General features: G+C 33.5%; 2 protein-coding genes across 6 annotated transcripts in view; both read right to left on the reverse strand.

The window, feature by feature from the left end:
* Nucleotides 1-4549: 4549 nt before the first annotated feature.
* LOC141677036 (cyclin-T1-4-like) lies at nucleotides 4550-11264 on the reverse strand. Of its 2 annotated transcripts, XM_074482768.1 has the most exons (7): nucleotides 11077-11261; nucleotides 9616-10207; nucleotides 9438-9519; nucleotides 9026-9160; nucleotides 8677-8852; nucleotides 5113-5258; nucleotides 4550-4816 (listed from the first exon to the last, which is right to left on the reverse strand). In XM_074482768.1, exons 2-7 carry the CDS (start codon nucleotides 10176-10178, stop codon nucleotides 4785-4787), a joined length of 1134 nt encoding a protein of 377 aa, XP_074338869.1. In that variant the 5' UTR covers nucleotides 10179-10207; nucleotides 11077-11261; the 3' UTR covers nucleotides 4550-4784. The 2 variants fall into 2 exon arrangements, with proteins under 2 accessions (XP_074338869.1, XP_074338878.1); XM_074482777.1 differs by lacking the exons at nucleotides 4550-4816; nucleotides 5113-5258 and adding an exon at nucleotides 6328-8244 and having other exon boundaries at nucleotides 11077-11264.
* A 710-nt stretch (nucleotides 11265-11974) lies between these two features.
* Nucleotides 11975-20720, reverse strand: part of LOC141677049 (mediator of RNA polymerase II transcription subunit 8) — an 8911-nt gene continuing 165 nt past the window's right edge. The window contains exons 1-13 of one of the 4 annotated variants that reach the window (XM_074482786.1): nucleotides 20719-20720; nucleotides 19240-19462; nucleotides 19025-19149; nucleotides 18790-18914; nucleotides 18514-18694; nucleotides 17404-17511; nucleotides 17230-17297; nucleotides 16119-16385; nucleotides 15584-15640; nucleotides 14109-14318; nucleotides 13566-13622; nucleotides 12570-12624; nucleotides 11975-12384 (exon numbers count right to left, since the gene is read on the reverse strand). The exon at nucleotides 20719-20720 is cut by the window's right edge and continues 107 nt beyond it. In XM_074482786.1, coding sequence (XP_074338887.1) covers nucleotides 12191-12384; nucleotides 12570-12624; nucleotides 13566-13622; nucleotides 14109-14318; nucleotides 15584-15640; nucleotides 16119-16385; nucleotides 17230-17297; nucleotides 17404-17511; nucleotides 18514-18694; nucleotides 18790-18914; nucleotides 19025-19149; nucleotides 19240-19436 — 1644 coding nt within the window. In that variant the 5' untranslated portion in view covers nucleotides 19437-19462; nucleotides 20719-20720 and the 3' untranslated portion in view covers nucleotides 11975-12190. Of the gene's footprint in view, nucleotides 12385-12569; nucleotides 12625-13565; nucleotides 13623-14108; nucleotides 14319-15583; nucleotides 15641-16118; nucleotides 16386-17229; nucleotides 17298-17403; nucleotides 17512-18513; nucleotides 18695-18789; nucleotides 18915-19024; nucleotides 19150-19239; nucleotides 19463-20637 lie in introns of those variants that run through there. The other 3 variants (XM_074482790.1, XM_074482798.1, XM_074482804.1) reach the window with 3 other exon arrangements.

Here is a 20720-nt window from a genome sequence, read left to right on the forward strand (position 1 = left end):
TTGATCAGTAGCAGCAAATGACGCAGCTCCCATGAGTTGGCTACTAACCTTTTTATTGCACCTCCTGCAGCTTTCATCAGGCCGCCGATCTTTAGAAATGCAAAAACACCTCTTATTTATATAGACTAGCTAATGTTATAGTAGCTCTCATTTATTATTTGTTTTCAAGTACATAGGTAATAATTTATAATCTGCGTAATGAGATATGTTTAATGATCCTTTCGCACCGAGAACAAAAACTTGTATTTACTAAATTAAGTCATGACAACAATTAGATGTACCAAATTTAAATAATAGTACACCCTACGCACTCTAGCCAAATTTGATTAATATTTGCCGATAAACAAGAGTACAATTAACAATACTTTCGCCGCCTTCTATTCTGTTTGAATCACGTCAACTGAATAATAATAATTCATGTTAGAGGCTTACATTTCCTCAAACAAAACTAGCATAAGTTTAGTCAGAGGATTAGGTAATCTTGGCCAGTCGATTGGAGGATTAGCTTATAAACCTTTTATTTATTCTCCTCTTCTTCAACTGAATAATAATGATAAAATCATTGGTATTGTAAGTGGGATACATCTAATTGTAAGTTTACAAGCTTTCTTAGTAAGATCTAAGATGACCTTATAGATACATATGTATTTCTTTGTTTTTTTTAAAGTATTATAGGGCAAATCCTGATTGTTTGTTTTTAATGTATGAATGGTATACCGGAAGAAGGAAAAAAAATAGAATGAGGATATCCTAAATCTGAATTTTGAACCTACTATTATACTTCCTACCCTCCGTTTCAAAATAACTGTCCACTTTTGAAGAAAAAATTTATATCAAAATAATTGTCCACTTACACTTTCAAATTTAATTTATATTTTCACGATAAATTCTACACCACACACAATTTTTGTATAGTTAGTGTTTATTTCCAAGGCTAACTCTCTTCCACAACAATGGTTTAGTTAATATAGTCAATGCAATAAATCGGATAACTAATATAATTTTTTTAACAATGTTATAATTTATTTATATGCGTAATTTTTTTAAAAGTAGACAGTTATATTGAAACGGAGGGAGTAACAATTTGATCGGTCAACAAAAAGAGTTGGTGGCGTGGTTGACTTAATTTTTGTCCTTTTTCGAATTTCAAAAATCAGGAGTTCCGACTTCTGCGTGCACAATTTATTTATAAAAAAACTAACATGTTGGGACTACGCATTCAGTTCCTTGAATGAATATATTGTTAAATTAGCTTTGAATCTAAAATTAATTAATTTCCCTTATTAGCTCCTACCAACGAAAAAGATAATATATCATCCAATAAATTTAGACAAAAATAGTTATAATAGTTGAGCAAATATTAGAAGTCATAAAATCTATATCTTACATTTTTCTCAAATAAACATGAATATATCTTACGCTGATTAAAATTTCCCCGTTTTATTTTTTCAAAGTTTCATCTATCCTCAATTATCCCTACAATTTTGAACGGAATAAGCACTCCCTCTGTTTTCTTTATATAATAAATATTAACGAAAATTTACTATACATAAATGATTTGCTCTTAAATAATAGGGATACAGTCTACATAGAATCTTAACTATATATAAATGATATAAATTCTAATATTCTCCCAAAACAGTTTCGAATCCTAATTTTAGAGATTTATATGAACATTGAAGTTTAGTCTTGTGAGTTGTATGTGGAGGAAAAAAATCAAAACATTAACTAGTAGTTAGTAATGAAAAACTATGTATATTTCCTCGAAGCATTATTACCAGTCGGCATCTTTTTATTCTGTTACATTGCATTTTTAATATTTAAATGTTGTTATGGTGACAAAGGAAAACTAGGAGGTGATATTGAAAGTACTGCAGGTGGACGTGGGATTATAGATGGAAACGCCATAGTTCTAGGAGTTGCTCTTGGAGGCTGCGGTTGTGGTGGTGGATGCGGCGGTGGCGGAGGAGGCTGTGGTGGTGGTGGTGGTGGTGGAGGAGGAGGGTGTGGTGGTGGTGGAGGAGGAGGAGGAGGAGGAGGAGGAGGGGGATGTGGTGGTGGTGGTGGTGGTGGTGGTGGTGGTGGTGGATGCTAATTAACTGAAGTGTTGCATACTTGCATGTGATGTTCCTTGCTAAGTTGCTTTTCTCTCTTTTTGTAATTTCTTAAATTATCAATGGTGTAGATGCCCTAATTTCTTTATTTAAGTTGAACTTTGTCACCACTTTCACATGTTTGTTTTGAAGAGAATGACTTAAACCTGGTGCTTATATAAGGATTTGAATCTGATTAACATGACCGCGAGAATAAAATTTTAATGCAAAAATGTAAAGTTTTATTCTCATTCCCGTTTACCGATTTGAAATCTCCGGATATAAACAGTTTTTTTTGTTTGCTGTACTGTTGCATGCATATGATGTTCCTTGCTAGTGTGGTGCATTGTTCTTGTCTACATCAAGTTTTTTTTTTTTAAGAAAATGCTAACTTTTATTAAGCAATATCGTGCAAAAGAGTCTCCAACAACAAATCTGGAGAAGACGTTAATATGTTTGGATAATCTAGCGAACAAGGTAAACGAGCCATCAAGTGGGCTACTTTATTCGCCCGCCTTTTAACAAATTGAATTGAAAACCCTGATCTAGCGAGTAAAGTCGTGCGACAATCTTCCAAAATATGGCCAACTTCCAAATGATTCTCCTGGGAATGATTAATAGCTTGCACACAGAGGAGAGAATCTGATTCTATACAGACCACCTGATTCGACATCGAACACAACCAATGCAAACCTTCCTGAATAGCCAGAGCTTCTGCTTCTAAAACTGTGTTCACCATCTGTAAACAGATGGCATTTCCTCCCACAAAAATTCCATGATGGTCACGAAAAACAAGACCTACGGTAAACAAGTCTGATCCCAGCTTTATAGATGCATCAACATTCAACTTCAGACAACCCTCACGAGGAGGTACATCAAGTTTTTATTCATGGATATAAAGTTGTTGTATTTTCTAATATATTGATTCAATGGTTATCCTTTTAATTTAGAAAATAAATTAAATGAATTACAACAGACGGGAGATTATGGGGTGAATTAAATGAAGCAGCACTATTTAGGGCTATTATTAAGGATAAAATTAGGTTAATATTTTGAGTAATGACAGAGATATGAATAGAGCATGATCAGCTGATTTTTCAATTCGAAAATTTTAATAATAATCGTAATCGTCGGTTGGGTTTCGTTTTAAAAAATCCCAATTCGGTTTCGATTGTAAAATTGCAAACTACGGACATTTTTCCTAACATTTTAAAAATGCAAAATTATATTGATCTACATCCTATTATTGGTCAAGTGCCCTGCCTAAATTTGTTGTGTGTATGTTTCAATATTGTAAAAATCGGAAATGGGGGAAGATTAGTCGAGCTACTGATTTAGAATTAATTAAAACTCGGGGATTAATCGGAGTAAAAATCGGATGTATTATAATATTAAATTATATTTAATATATTATTATGATTATATTAGTTATTTATTAACAAATATATATTTATTATATCATAATTTCTGTACTTATTCATTTTTAAATTGATATAGTATTTTAGTTTTAATAAATAATTACATATACTGCAATAAAAAAAATTGTAAAAATAAATCGAATTTCAAAGATCAAATCGGTCAAATACTTTGTAGGGGATTAATCAGGAATTAATCGGAGATTTTTTTTAATATCCGGGATTTTTATAACACTGGTATGTTTACAATATTTCCCACTCATATTTTTATTTCAGCTCTTTGTCAATCTGAATTGAACTCCAACGATTAATCTAAAAGGTTAGACTTGATGCTTTATCAGTAATCACAGTCCCTGATAATTTTTTGACTAAGGTCTGGTAGAACTGCATAACGAGGCCCAAATTGTATTTACAATAGCAGGTAACCCGCTGACGCTACCTTTCTTGTGCGCACTGCACTGCATAAATTCTACGGACTTACGCATCCTACGGACTTACGCAGTAACCGACAAAACACATTATATTTACAAGTTACTGAAAGTTACAGTGACTTATTCGTGTAATACATCTAAATTATATTTTAATTTTACAAATTATATATAATATTATTCATTTAGTTAAATTAATAGCATGTTCGATTTTCATCAGTTCAGTTGAAATGCATAATCGGAACTGAACCTTCCAATCGGTTTAGATTTTATATTTCGGTTTCGGATCGATTTTACATTGTTAATTGTAAGCTTGCCGAAATTTCGATAGAAGAGACGACATGCATAAAGAACGACCAAAACACAATATGCAAACACCTTGTGTCAACACAAGAACTAGGCAATTTGTTGATTACTTCATTCTTCTTTGATGCCCTAAACTATATGTAATGTTGCATTGCGAAAATTCGACAATTGGGGTTAACACTTAGGTTAATATTTCTATGGTCAAGTCAGATGAGTCTTAACAGTTGTGTACTATAATTTTTCCTAATTTTACAATGAATGGAGGTAATGCAAGTCAAGTGCTAAACACTGCAAACACAAAAAGAAATAAACAAGATTTATGTAAGACCATGTAAACGGGTAGCCAGTATATTGAAATTTTCTTCAATCAGTAGTAATATCTCTTAAACTCTCTCCTCCATAGTCGGTTTACTATACATACACCTAAACACTGATGACCATAAAAGTAAGACAGGATGTATATGAACGATTAGCTGCCTGACATTTACCGATAAAACTCAGACGCCACTGAGTCATTCTGTACTCGTCTTTCATATTATCTTCTAAAAGAGCTCCATTAACTGCTGGACAACATCTGATGATCAAGGAAAGTAAACACTGCAAGTTATTAACTTTATACAAGCAAAGTTTATTCAAAAGTATGCAAATGATGTGTTTGAATGGATTGGCGAAAAGAACCAACTATCAAAGCAACAGACTCTAAAAAAGTGATACGAATAACACAAGATACTCCTATCTACAAAACTTCGCAAGTTATATTATGTCCCCATGGTATATTTCACCACCTTCAAAACAGCGTATTGATCGTAAGCAGACCTAAAAAATATACCAGGACACTAAATTGGCACATTCAACACTCTGTACACATACCTTTAAGTACAGAGGGAGGTGTCTGGAACTCCTGCCAGACATGCTGCGATGAAGTGAGATCCATGTTCATAGACTTTGCAGCAAGATATGCAGCTCCGGCAGCAATCTGATGAGGTTTGAATTGTAGCCAAAGAGAGCTCCTAAGCCTACAAAAAGAAACTTCAAGTCAGACTAGCAGTAAATTTAATCTTTCTTGAACAATGCTCGGATAAAGAATTGGACATAAAACAAACCATCTGAGATGATACAATCTCCTGCAACATAGTGCATTGCCACTTAATATACAAACCACATCGGCTTCAGACATTTTCTTAAATTAATTAGCCTGCTATGAATTACAATCTTTATGAAATCACAGATCCAAAGAGGAAACAAGAAAAAGGTGGTTTCCCTTACCAACTACAGAAGCAGCAACAGGTGGATTATTTCCAAGAATCTTCAGCAGACATGTTGATAGTATGTAATATTATAGCACACATCATATAGCAATCTACATAGAACATCAACTCCCACTCCCACCTCAGTAGCAGCAGAATATTTAAGTCCAGCAACTTTCGCAGTTTATATACGTAGAGAACATGATACACAGTAACAGAAAAGAAAGTATACAACTTTCAGCTTTTAGACTGAAAAGGCAGTCCAACATCTGATTTATTTGTTACTGGAAATTGATAGCATTTGAGGTGAAATTACAAGTACAAGTACAAGTGACGCTAAGTGCTCATCCAGTCCCGACAGTCTGACATACACAATCAGCAGAAACCCAGCTGACAAACTTTACGGATTCGATTTGAACCTCTGACCTCTGAAACAGTTGTACAGATCATCTAAATATAGGCCAAAAACTTAAAAAAGAGGTGATTGCCTTGCTCCCTAAAGTTCATAAAATGACTCAAAAAACCGAGACATATCCGGAGCTGACAGTTCTGTTCAATCGATACTACTGTAGATATTCCCCAGAAAACCTTTTATAGGCTCATATTCCCAGAATAATGAGGCATAGCATAGCTCAAAAAAGATACCCCATTGAAGATAGAAATCAGGAGCAAGACAAGGTTCACCACACAAATGTTGGCTAATAATAAAACCAAATGTCCATGTGCCCTCCCCTCCCGAAAAAACAGAGAAACACTTCCACACTAATATAACTGTCAAAAAATTGGAACCCTTTGAATATATGAGTGAGAGAACGGTTCTCCCTTCCTCTGTACACTACAGCTGAAGAAGATTTTATGCACTCACATCCCCTAACATGGACCATGTTACACTGTAAACAGCAGACTTGCAAAATATAATTACATGTTTTGGGAAAGGAGGGAGTTATACATGTGTGTGTGTGTTGCTGTGTGTGTTACGAAGATTTTATGCACCCACATTCCCCAACATAGACCATGTTTCCCAGTGAACCACAACAGACTCACAAAATATAATTAATATGGGAGGGAGTTAATATACATGTGTGTATGTGTTACTGTGTGTGGAAAGGAGAAAAACAAAAAACTTAAAAGACCACATCGTCCCGATTCCTATAGTTAGGGTTAATCTGTGATCAGTGACACTTCATGGCGCCAAAATAGATACTTAAAAAATCTGAAGTAATTCACTGACCACTATACCATATTTTTCATAATATAATCAAAAATCCAATTACATGCCAATTATCAAGATGATACGCACGTGCTTTTGCAGAATTTTCAAATCAAACTACTCAATGCCAAAAAGATCAAGTAAATTTGCACATAAAGGTGTACCATCAATTAGCTACCTTCAAAAGAGAACTTATTCATTTTACAAAGGATTTTATCTCGATAAATTTAATATAAAGGAAATAATGAAACATTAACCATGTAGTTAAAATATATATATATATATATATATATATATTATGTAAAATGTGACTATACTATGCCCCAATATAAAACCATATAGACATTGGCTTTCGCATCTCGGTAGAGGGTTCAAGCCTCAGTGAATGATTAAGTAATTTATGATTATGCAACAAAAATTGAAACTATTAAAGTTCAAAAAATAAAGTTTTCCAAAATATATATGATAGTTAACATATATTTATTTCTACAAAGACTAGTGCCACTTAAAACAACATTGTTTTTTAAGAAATATCAGATTTGTAAAAAAAATCCACAAGATATGGCTCTAAGTATCTTTTAGCATTCTCTGGGGCTATCAGGAAAAGTAAAGCTTTAGAGAAGAGATATTAAAAGTAGATAATGTTTCGGAGGATAGACTCTGTATGTAAAATGTAAATACCTCTTTTCCACTCTCTTTTCATAGACACGTGTAAATTAAGATAAGTTCCGGATATATATTTACATTTCCCTGATCTTTCAGTGTGAGTCTGTGTATGTAGAGAACTAAGGTAGGACCTTCCCCATTTAGAAGGTGGTATCCTTCCTTTATCCTCCATTTTATGTGAAGGTCATGTATGTCACATCCTCTCATTACAATTTCTCCATCGCTAAGTTCATTTGGAACGCTATCTAAAGGTAAAAATCTTCACATGTTAAAACACTGATTTCAGTGTGAAGTTGACATGTTGACCCATAATTTCACAACCCGCGCTCTAAATCCAGACTACATCTATACTAGGGCTAGATATACTTGATAATAATTCTAAATATACCCAGAAGGCCAAGCTGGCATAGACCAATTATGGGAGTTTCCACAGAGGAAGGTCCCATTAAGCTCACAGGTCTCTTAATTTAGGTGGAGGCAAAGCTGTTTTTGCGAAGTCTTGACAGGACACATGGTATATACAGCGCACATATAGCCAGTGGGTGGCCAGAAAGACTCATAAATCAGTTTTTTTACGTCAATGGCATATTCATCAGCCAGGCAGCCACGGTAGACAGTATAAACTTTTGCATGAGGGCTTTATGAAGCAAAATAACACGTAGACAATTGTTTTTAGGCATCTGGTAGAACTGGTTTCTTAGCTTCTAAGGCTTCTTTAATAGCCATTGTCTTTAGATTATCTATGTCTATGCATGTTATAAGCATAACTAGACATCTCTGGATCAACTTCAGATGAAAAAATATAACTTTCGGGGAACAGCATATCAACCACCAGCTAAGTTATCATTCATACAGGTGAGCACGTTAATCCTCTAAACCCTGCAATTGTATGTCAATCCAAACATATCAATATAGCATGCCACAATGACTACACAGATAAATTACTCAGCAGCATATATTAATATACTTGTAACAAGTAACAGGAAGAAACCCAGAGAAGAGAATTTCTCAACAGCAGTGTGCCCAAGACTCAACTGATGTGTAATTTTGACATGGATATGAACAATCACGAGATAGTTTGTGAAGCTCAGTTTGTGCCAGGAAAAGTATAGTGGCCAGAGCAATATACCAGACAATAGAAAATACATAATGGGAAGCAAGGTCAAGTTTGGGCATATAATTTTCTGATAACCATGAGCACGTTATTAATCATATTTTCAATGAAGTTTAAGTATCAATAAAATTCACCTAACTGTAGAACTTTTGATATTAAAGAAGTTTGAGGGAAAAAAATGGAAGTGAAGAGCTTACCCCTCGCTAACCAAGCTAAGCGCCAGATTCACCAAAACTGACTGGGAAAGGCCTAATTTATCAAGTGTAGATGTAAGAGATGCGTAAGGATGCTGCACATTAAGCTCAAAATTCAGAGTTGTCAATATTAGTTGCTCAGCTTCAATCACTTTTTCCCGATACTGTTCAAACCAACCCTGTGAAAGATCAACCCAATTTAGTAAAGCACTGAACCAGTTTATCATATTTTTAATAATACAAGACACAGCATATACAATCTATAATCAAACCAACCTATCAAAGTTCCTGAATAATTAAATAGAGTTAAAAGAGTAAAAGAGCATTGAACAGTTGTATTTGAGATACTTACAACAGGAAAACTGTATGATAGTATATTGAAGTCTTGGTTATGAAGAATTTCGCATGAAACTTTAAGTACGTTGTTCAGAGGGCATGCTGTCTCTTCACTCTTAGCAGCCAGGAAAAGAGCAGCAGTAGATATCAGCTGCAGAATAAAGTAACTTAGCAATACAGTTGCAAATAGAAAACGCGGCAGTCAAGCAAACTGAGAAACGCACAACACTAGACAATTATGCATGCAGTAATTTAATAAGAAACCAGAATCAATCTTTTTAAAGTATATCACCATAAAACATAGGTAACAGATGCAAAAAAAGATGTGATATGACTGTCATTTAAAATGATATAGAACTAGTGAATAAAACATATAAGGAAAAGGTTCGTCTTGCGAGTACGATTGTGATTGAAAACCAGATACTCACAAATCTATCATGGCATGCATGAGATCTTCGCACAAAAAAACGGTGGCACAGGACCATTGCTGTTCCGATGGTGGTTTGTGGTCTGCATATAATTCCAAATGCATTGTCAATTTCCATAAAACTGACTGGATAGATACTCTACAAGAAAAGTACAATTGACTTAAAATAATAAACTTACATTTCTAGCCGAATTCCAAGATTCTGAAGGAAACTGCAATATGAGTACCTCAGGCGGGTCTCTTGTAGTGCATCAATTCCATCTTTCCTTGAAGGGGAGCATCTCTCAATCTCATCCCTTGACATAAACACCAATTCCTCATCCTCAAAAATAGAACGGTTACGCTTGGAGCTTGGAGGTTGATACTCATCAGCTCTCACACTATCTGTACAAACGGTAGGAATGGAACTGTTTTTGTTTGTTGAAGGACCATGTTCATACATAGGAGGCTGGACATACGGTCTTATGCCACTTTCCCAGGCGGATGCAGAAAACTTTCTTCGTTTAACAGGAGGTACCACATCAGCCTCCGCAATTTTACTGTAATAGTTAGGCTCCCATACATTTCTTGAGAAATCATATAGATTTTCATAATTTGGAAAAAAGTTATCAGGGACAATGTCGCTATTGTTGTTGGTCGGTGCCATGTAATTAATTAAAGGACGGTGTTGTCTGTTGAAAGATGACCTACGCTCACAGCGAAAAGGTCCGACTTGCGAACGATATGACTGTGCAAGAGCCATAATTTTGTTGATAGCCCTGAAAGTAGAAACTAAAACAAGAAATTCAAATTAGATGTGTACAAAATCATTAACTAATGGTAAATATTTACAGCAAAACAAATTCATATTCCTAAAGAACCCAACTTTCTTGATAAAGATATTGGCTTTACAAACCATATATATTCTATTAAGTAACTTAGTTATGCAGTGTGATCAACCTAATAACTTTAAGTCCGATTCTCAAACAAAACTTTATGCTACAATTAATGAGTAATATACACATAGTTGCTCTCAAGAACGGATAAACTCCAATCTTTAAACCATTAGGTGATTATGAAACAGTTTCGATCATTTTATCACAAACAATTCTATAAGAACCAAAGCCCTACAAACATCATAATAACTGAAAATAGCATACAATCAAAAAGCTCAATTTCCGCAGACAACCCACAATAACTTGGTCTAATACAAAACACAATTTTCGACGAATACAATCTCTAAATACAACCAAACAACAAGAATTTCTATTTCAAATTCTAAACATCACAGAAAAATGAAATCTTGAATTCTAATTCTAATCATCACATAAAAATGAAATCTTGCATAAACATAGCATCAAAAACGCCTCAATCTTGATCATATCAACACTATCAAATCATTTTCAAGATTAATTTAAGCATAAGAACCCAAGATATGACTAAAAATCGAATCTTTAATCAAGAAACCTAAACAAAACACCAATAAAATCCAAGAACATGAGATTTTAAATAAAAATCAAAACTTTAATCAAGAAACAAACATAAAACACCAATAAAATTCAAGAACATGAGACTTCAAATAAAAATCGAAACTTTAATTAAGAAACATAAACAAAACACCAATAAAATTCAAGAAAATTAGAATTTCAAGAATATAATACCTAATGTTGATGAAAAATGGATCTGATTGTGTGTGAATTGATCTGAAATTGAGGATTTTAAAAGGGTAATGAGTTGGGTATTGAAAGAAATTTTTGGGTTTGAAAAATATGGAACTTGTGGAAGGATGAAGATGGGTGGGCTAAAGTTGATCTAAAGAGGAAATGGGGGTGACCCAATATGAAAATTTGTAAGTTGTTGAAAAAGCAAAGGTTGTTTTTGTTGTTAGGTAATTGAAATTTATGGTTTTTTTAATTAATTAATAATTAGGTATTTGTTTAAATTAGGAAAAGAAATGTTTATATTAGGACGTCTTTAACTGCCATGAATTATGTTCTAAAAATCACGGATTTTACGGACTAATCAATCGATTAATTGTTTTAATATATTATGTCGATTTGATTTTATAATTCGATTCATCAATATATTTTTTAAATTAATATATTTAATTTAATAAATTAATTTTTTATTTTATTTAATAATTCAATTAATTATCAATTTTCGTATTAATTACTGAAAAATTACTTTGTCATATTTGGTTGTCAGAATTGACCATTACTAAACGGGGCTATGAAAACATATGTTAAGAATTCGAATTTCCGAATATTTCTTTTAGACTTAAAAGAAGACTAACTTTACAAAATTCGGAAGTATTAATAAGTTTTAGACAAATCAATGGTTTTAAATTTTTATTGTTGATCGGCTCAGTTATGGGTTCGATAACGTTTATAACGTGTAAAAAGGATAATATTTAAGATCAATTTGAAAAAAAAAAGTGTGTGAAACATGTAAGACGTGATCGGTTTGAATATGAAAGTGGGTCATGGATGTGCCTGTTTCTATACGGCACCGTTGATGCTTTGGGGTGCATTCACGTGCTTTCAAACATTATACAAACACTTATGTTTGTAATGTACGTGAATGAAATAGATTGGAATGTAATTATAGTCGGAATGAGTATAATTTGGTTTAACAATTTAACAATTTCGGATACCATGATTGAAATTTAACAATTTTTCATACAAAAGTTTTTAATTCGCTATATTTTGCATCCCCAGCCTACGTTCCCGTCCAAAACAAACAGTCAAGGCATACTTGCACCTCACATTTGCTCCACTATTGGTTTTGTTGTCTTTGTTGTTGAAAGTTTGGATGATTTTGTGGCGTGTTCTGCAACGGTAAAATACCAGGCTGCAGATTCTGGGCATTTCCCGCCATGTTCCCAAATGTACCTTGAGAGGCATGTTGCTGTTGTTGCTGCTGCTGAATAGGCATCATGGTGCCAGGGTTGGCCGCTCCCAAGTTAAACACTGCCCAGGAAAATACAACCACTTTTAACCTTATAAAAATCTAATAGATCTATTGCAAGTTGGAACACAAGGAATGAGAAAATTATGTGTTGCTTTAGATGAAGAACAATATGATCTCTATCTGTTTAGAATATCAGCATTATGTGAAGTAAAGCTTCAGGTCAGGTTGTCAACAGAATACGCACTTTGCTCACTCAGATTCTGGGAAGCAAGACTCCGGCTGCCACTGGATAATCCATACTGTATCAGTAAAAGGAGTGTTAAGAAAAATTATAGGTCTTTCCAGCACCAATTAAAAAACAAACAAACGAACAAAACTTTCATTTAGGGCTGTTTTTTTTTAAAATGTTCTTATGAAGGTAAATCGAGGAATTTAAGAACCTTTAGTAGCATGTTTGTGCTTATTTAACAAAAATATTTTATAGAGCTAATTGTATTTAGAAGGAAGCCAAAAAAGAAAAGGGTCAGAACAAGAACCCTCAGGTTACCGGTTACCGGCCATCTTAAAATACTCAAGCATATCTCTTGACCTTGGAGAACTCTGCCAGCTTTTAATTTGCACAGTGCATAATATATATAGTTATTGGCAACATAAAAGTCTGGTGATTAAACAAGTCTTTAATTCACCAAGCACTGCAATTCATTATTATTACCGGTTTTCTGATTTGTGTATTTGGAGTCTTTGACTATGTATTTTACAACGATGTTTTATGTAACTATAATTTAAATTGTTACAGATAGCTGATACTCAAGATTGGGGTGCTGAGGCTCAAAAATAGAGTATGTGTCATCAACAACTTTTTAACCAGGCCCTGTTCTCTCTAGCTGCAGTATCTTTCAAGAAGATATGCTGCTTTTCATTTCAGAAGTACCCTATTTCAAAATAAATAAAAAACTGGAGGGCCGCAACGAAAAAATTCCACAAACGTATACTTAAAATATAATTTGTGTCAACAATTGTTTCAGGGAAGAGATATGCTCTTTTTTCATCTCCCTAGTGTCTCTCTACATCATAAGTAACAATAACCTAACGAAAAATGACCATGGGTAGATAATAATAACAAGTATAGTTATAAGTAGATGTGAGCCACCAAATTTGTAAGCAAACATTTTCATATGGATAAACTACATAACTGTTATTGGACACTGAGATCTGGAGTAAAGCAATCTATATAACTAACCTGCTGCATTCTTGGCAACATTGATTGTGATGGCATCATAGCTGACATATTTGAGATCTGTCATTGTATAAAAAAATTGAGTAAGATTGTTAAAAAAACTTACATTATATGACATTGGTGAAGAAAAAAAACATTAGACAACAAGCCTACAGAATCAAAAGACAGGCAAGAATTGTTTGGCAAAAAAACAGGCAAGAATTAAAAAAAATGGAAAGCATGTTTTGCTGAACCAGATTTAACAAAATTTTAACATAGTTTTTCATTACAATAAAATCTAATTTTCAAACAGACCTTTAATAATGCTATATAGCCAAGCTAAACAATAAATTTTGGTAGTAATATTGAATCTGTCAGAAACTAAAAAAAAATTTAAAGAAAGATATATTGGTGAGATAGTATTTGATGTGCACACATCGTAGAAGAACATAATTTATGGAGACAGCGATAATGAGTATCAGATAATATTCATTTTTGTATTGCAAACCCAAATGAATGAAAAAAAATTTAGTTAGAAGACCACGATTTTCACAATGCTAAACTGACCATCTGAGTATTTGGAGTAGTCTGAGCAGCATTAAATAAAGCACTGTTGGCAGGGCTAGAGAACTGATTCAAATGACGATTCAACTGATTTCCTTGATTAAGTTGGCTTTGCCCTAGGCCATGTTGAATAGATCCAGAAGATAGTTGCCTACTCTGAAATTGTTGTGACCCCAATGGCTGAGAGAATTGCATTTGGTGCTGAGAGTGCATCTGCACATAGTTGGAATAAAACAATCAATAAACTGTTTGATGACAGGAAGCACGATTTAATAAAAAAAAACAAAAACGGGTTTTCTTATGCTCTCAATCAACTCCCTCCAACAAAAATACAAACATAATTCATATAACATAGATATAGAAATGATGGAGATTATATATAAAGGTGATGTGGACAAAGGAATGGATCAAAAAATTAATTTGCTTACTCTTATACATTATTCAAGATGAAAATGAATGTAAATGATTAGGTGTTTAGTCATATCAGGTAAGCTAATTATTGGGAAGATTCTAAATTTCCAGTGATAGAGCCATAAAAATATTTATTTTCTTTATTAAATTAAAATAGAAGAGTTATTGATATGTATGAAAATTAGTTTGCTTTTCATTAGAAATTTGATAGTTCTATGTAATAGGATCTCTAATGGACTCTTGCAATACTCACTATTAAGTATTAATTGGATTTGAATAATGAACTAATTTCAGAAATTGTGTGTTTCCTTTGTGAGATATCTATCCAGGAAGATTTCCCAAATTACTAACCAAGTGAAGTGTCTTCTCAAATATTTATATCCGGACCATATAATTGTTGGTGGAGACAATAGAAAGGTAATTTATAAAATTTTCTTTTCCGATGCACCAAGTTGAGAACAAAATTTAAGGACAAGTAAATATTTTTTAGCCATGGAAATGGCTAAAAGTCATTATTAATGTGAAAATGAAGCTCTGACGCAACTTAGGGATCATATTTTTGCGAAAGACACAGAGGAGAGTCGCATGGTTCTTAGATTTGTACTCCTCCGTTCCTCCCCTAAAATAGGAGATTAACTACCACTTAAAGTTTATCACATATAGCAGAATAAAATTATGAAGGGAGTAATATATACAAATGGTGTTGGTGGTTTTGGCGGAAAAGACTAAAGTATAACGAAGTCGAAATGTTAAAATCAGTATAGCAAGTGGAATTTTTATAGTAGAGTATTACAAGTGGTATGACACCCAAGTGTAGGTAAACGAAGTGTACTTTGCTCCATATAATAAGATAACTCAGAGTGGTAATGGGAGCCTGTACCAAGTGACTAAATACAGTATGAGGTGTGTGATTCTGTGAAGAAGATGCAATAGACAACTTAGTTAACGTCCATGTGAGAAAAGTTAATTGAGCATAAACAGCTTGTCAAGGTGTGTCTGTCAGCAAAATCACACCGATAAAAATCTATACAAGCCAGATTGGATACAAAATAAGAAACTGCATTTACCGACTGAAACTTTTGTTGGGCCTGACCCTGCAGATCATGTAGCTGGACCATCTGATTCTGCAAAAAAAAATGAACAGGAAACAATATACGTCACTTTGATATATCAATATACAGTAATACAACCACTACTGCTACTTGAACTTAAATGCACTTACGTGGAAAATGAATGTTTAGGACACATATGGTTAAGACCACGTACAATAATATATATACACACATTGCATGTTCCATTTAAAGAGTGTTTTTCTTATTAATAAAGAGTATAGATATGACATGATTTAAGAGTAAATTTGCAAAACAAAATATACTTCTAGTAATTTGTATGTGATTGGTAAAAACACAATTTTTTGTCTGGAAAAAATGAGTGAGTAACTTTCCAGTTTATAGAAAGGATGAGAGAGAGAGACAGAGAGAGAGAGAGAGAGAGTTCAATTATCATCATTTTACGAAGTAAAATATAGATAATGTTGTTTTTGCATGTCAAAATTGTACCGCCGTTGGATAAGTTAGTTCAATGTAGTGATAAGAGGATTGCCTGCCCAATTCCTGGTACGGATGATTGCCTAAATTGCTGTTGGGCAAGGATCTGCTGCTGCTGATGCTGAGGTAACTGCATAATTTTCTGTCTCTGCTGTTGCTGTTGGTGTTGTGATGTTTGCTGAGGAGAAGGTGTATTAAGTATATTTGCACCAGACCTAGGTGAGTTGGCATATGGCAGAGGAGATGTTGTATTATCAAATGAAGTAGATCCTGCAGCGCCAGGAGATGCCGCTGTCCTTCCAATTAGTTGCGATCCAGAAGCCTATTCCACAAATTTATTAGTAGAGGAACATTAAACTTTTTAAAAACATTATAGTACAGGATACCCAAAATACTCATCCTAAATCTCATCAGAAAGTATAGGTACAGTCAAACACTAAAAATATACAGAAAGTGAAACTATCCTAATCCAACATTAAACTACACTTTTATCGGGTTCTTTCTATTATGCTTTAGAAGTGGGAAAGAGACTATCACTTAAAAATAATAAAATAAAAAATTTAATCCCACTTTCTAAATAACAGGCAACAATGCAACATTGCTTTACCTATTACACATATCCAAATCAAATGTTCTTCAACAAAGCGATTAAATGTTAATTACAAAATCATGTCCTACTCAGATAACTTGATTAGGTATTTGATCTATTTTAAGTTCAAACTTGCTTTATAATATATCTGCAATTTCATGCCTCTTTTTACAAATACACACAATTTTTTTTTCTTTGCTTAATTTGCTTCAATAGGGAGTTGGAATGCAAATCACAGGCAAGTTTCATAAAGTTCAAACTCAGAGCCAAATGGTGACCATGTGGCACTTGAACTATTTAACTTCGGAAGGAATACTAAATGTATCAATGTCCATAAAATAAACTTGCTAGAGAAAAAGAATTTCATTTGACTTGTGAGTGCAAGTAGCTAAACTTAGCGAAGTTTAGAGATTAGTTGAGAATTAATTCTATATCAAAAGATAAACAACAAGAAAGAAACAAGAGGATTATCGGGACAACGGTAACAGACTACCAGACACTGAGATGGACAGATGGGAAGCAAGCAAATGAATAAATGGTAATCAATATGTTACACAATCAACATTTATCAACTCACTTGTAACATAGTTCCCTGACTGGTAATGTTGTTCGAAGAGAAGGTAGGATTACTTTTTGCATACATGCCTGTAACAACCAATTGTGAACATATCAGCATTAGCTATTAAGTCCTGTTATCTAAAATAACACGAGAACGATACAAATGGCCAATATAACAAAAGATAGTGTATACCAGATCCGTCTGCAAACGTTTGGGAACTTTCACCAACATTGAGAACATCGACCAGATGCATGGGAAGTCCAGATGTAATCTGCCTCTGCTCTCCAGGTATTCGTAACCCTGCAAAATTAATACAAGTTATATGACTTGAGGGAATAGCATATAGTCCAGGATAACCAACTAATGTTTCTCTCCATTATTTTTAATTTTAATTTTATAAAGGAACAGTACATTAAAAGAAATTTCAAACAAAAAAGTACATTAATGGAAGAGAATAGACACAGACTGCCATTTTACCACGTCATAGTTGGGATTGTCAAAAAGTCATAGGCACCTACATCACAGCAAATGTGGCACTTCTGGACTTTACCACAATCTCAGTCAAATTACACCAGGAAGCTAGGGAACAATACTACTGACTACTCGGGAAAAAAAAATTAAGTGCAAACCAGTATACTAGTTATAGATCGCAAGAACAGAACCCCAAAAGGATTGAAAATTGCTAAATGAATTTTTAAGTGTCGAATTTACAACAGGGTATCTGCACAGATGCATCAATGTCCAATGTAAGATTCATATTCATGAATCCAAATTTTTTAAAACTTAAAATCCCACACTTGGATCACACCCATATCCAAGTTAGGGCAAAGTGTGTGTATAAGTAGACCAAGTACATTATTGCATTAAATTAATTCATTTAGACCGAGAAGCTAATTATAAATAAATAGGGCTAATTATCAACAGACTAACTTGTTTCACTTCAATTTATCAAGTGGATCACCGTCAATTTTTTAGTTTCAGGTAAAACACTCAATTCAGATTAAGTTACACTCGTGTAGAATCCTATAAATTCTATGTAATGAACATATATATATATATATGGAGGTCGAGACTGAGTTGACATGCTTAGTCAGAAAATATATCTTACTCAAATTCTTCAGTTTATTAAAATTTTAAGGTTTAATGGAATGTAATTTAAATTGAAATGAGTGGTTTACATGAGATCGAAAATTTTTCGGTGATCCACTTGATACATTAAAATGAAAAGAAGTGAGTCGGTTGATATTAACCCATAAAAAAATGATTATATTTCCAAAAAAAGGATTTGGTTGAGAATAACACCTTCACCCTGATTTACAGCACTTCGGAGTAAACTCTCTTGCTCTTGGATTTTAGCAGCTTGAACTTTGTCAAGTGTGGGAAGAAGACTAGGACCTTGCCTAGTCCCAAAATAGGCTTTGCGCGTATCAGCTATGACTTTCTCAGCACTTTCGCAGGCCGCTCCAATCATATCGATTCTGGTCTATTAAAAAAGAGAAAAAGAACGACAATAAAATCAGTGCTAGCACAAAAAACACAAAAGCATAATAAAAGCACATTGATTTGATTCTAATAAACCTTTAGTTTATCGATTTGAGAAAGAAGTTGCAAGTTTTGCATGCCATGTAGTAATTGCTCTCTCTTTGAATTGTCTTCCATTTCCATCTCAGGCAATAGCTTGGATGATAACATGACAGGCAAAACTGGAGATGGAGGAATAATTATAAAAACAAAACTTATATATAGATAGATAGATAGCTGCGGGTTAATAGTAGCGAGGGGCCGAGGGTAATTAATAATAGATACTATGTACTTGTAGCGTTTTGGGCATTGACATTCTTGGGATGCACAACAAAAGCCTTGGAGACTTTCTTAATATCCTCTACAATATTAAACAGCTCGAGATTGACCATAGAAAATTGACTCAATACATCCTGCCTACAGAAAAAACAATTCCAGATCATCTATTTAGGCTATACAGAAAGAGCAAAATTACGTCTATATACACACAACTAAGTTAAGGAGTACCATTTCGGAAGAGTATTGGCACGAGCAATTGCATCAAATTCATCGAGAATGCGAGAAACAGCTTTAAACAAACTAATTGCTCTCGTCTTAACCGACTCCAAATTCAGTTGCTGTTGTACCGCCTGGTTTAGTCTCTCCACCGGCTGCGCTGGCTGCTCGACTTGAACTCCTTCAACGGTTCCTCCTACCATCGCCATTGCCACTACTTCACCGTAATCCTAACCTAAAAAACACCACACAGACACTACTCATATTAATTTTAAGTTAAATCTTCTATAACTGAATTCAAAAAATCCTACATACACATTCGAGAAATATGAAAACTACATACATCATAAAACTAAGAATAATCAATACAACATCTATTTAATACACACACACACACTACTAGTATCAATTTAAAGTCAAATCTTCTAAATCCGAAAACTCCTACATATACATTCGAGAAAAACCAAAAACTACCTTCTGCGTAAAACTATGAAATAATCCATACGACATCTATTCAATACGCACACACACACTACTACTATTAATTTCAAGTAGAATCTTCTAAAACTGAATTCCAAAACTCATACATACACATTCGAGAAATATGAAAACTACATACATTCTAAAAGTAAGAATAATGAATATGACATCTATTCAATAAACACAAACACACACTATTACTATCAATTTATAGTAAAATCTTCTAAAAATTGATTTCAGAAAATCCTACATACATATTCAAGAAATACATAAACTACATACATCAGAAAACTAAGAATAATCAATACGACATCTATCCAACACACACACACACACACAAACACACACAACTAATACCAATTCACATTCAAATATTCTAAAACTGAACTTGAAACTCCTACATACACATTCGAAAAATACATAAACTACATAATCATAAAACTAAGAATAATCAATACGACATTTATTCAACACACACACTACTAGTATCAATTTACACTCAAATCTTCTAAAACTGTATAAACTGCACACGAAAACTCCTACATACACATTCGAGAAATACGAAAACTACATACATCACAAGACTACTAATAATCAATACTACATCAATTCAACACACAGACACACTTCTAGTATTATTTTCAAGTCCAATCTTCTAAAACTGAATTCGAGACCTCCTAAATACACATTTAGGAAATAAGTAAACTACGAATATCACTAAGCTACCAATAATCAATCAAACGACATCAGTTCAACACACACACACACACTACTAGCATCAACTAACAGTCCACTCTTCTAAAACTGAATTCGAAATCCTACACACACATCGAGAAACACGAAAACTACATTCTGCATAAAACTACGAATAATCAACACGATTTCGAATTGTTTTCGAAACAAACACATAGTACAGTAATTATACTTCACCAGTAATCAAAATTAATGAAATACAGCTTCAATTGAGTATTTGAAAGCAATCTAAGCCTTCAATTCTATTGAATAATTTACCG

Source organism: Apium graveolens, chromosome 1 (assembly GCF_009905375.1).
Source record: "Apium graveolens cultivar Ventura chromosome 1, ASM990537v1, whole genome shotgun sequence".
NCBI lineage: Eukaryota > Viridiplantae > Streptophyta > Magnoliopsida > Apiales > Apiaceae > Apium > Apium graveolens.

Coding starts and splice junctions, on each gene's coding strand:
- LOC141677036 (XM_074482768.1), bottom strand. CDS start 10,178: ATGGCTCTTGCACAGTCATATCGTTCGCAAGTCGGACCTTTTCGCTGT. Junction 8,853..9,025: donor TATCATACAGTTTTCCTGTT/GTAAGTATCTCA, acceptor GATCTTTCACAG/GGTTGGTTTGAACAGTATCG. Junction 5,259..8,676: donor CTTAGCTTGGTTAGCGAGGG/GTAAGCTCTTCA, acceptor TTCTTTTTGTAG/GCTTAGGAGCTCTCTTTGGC.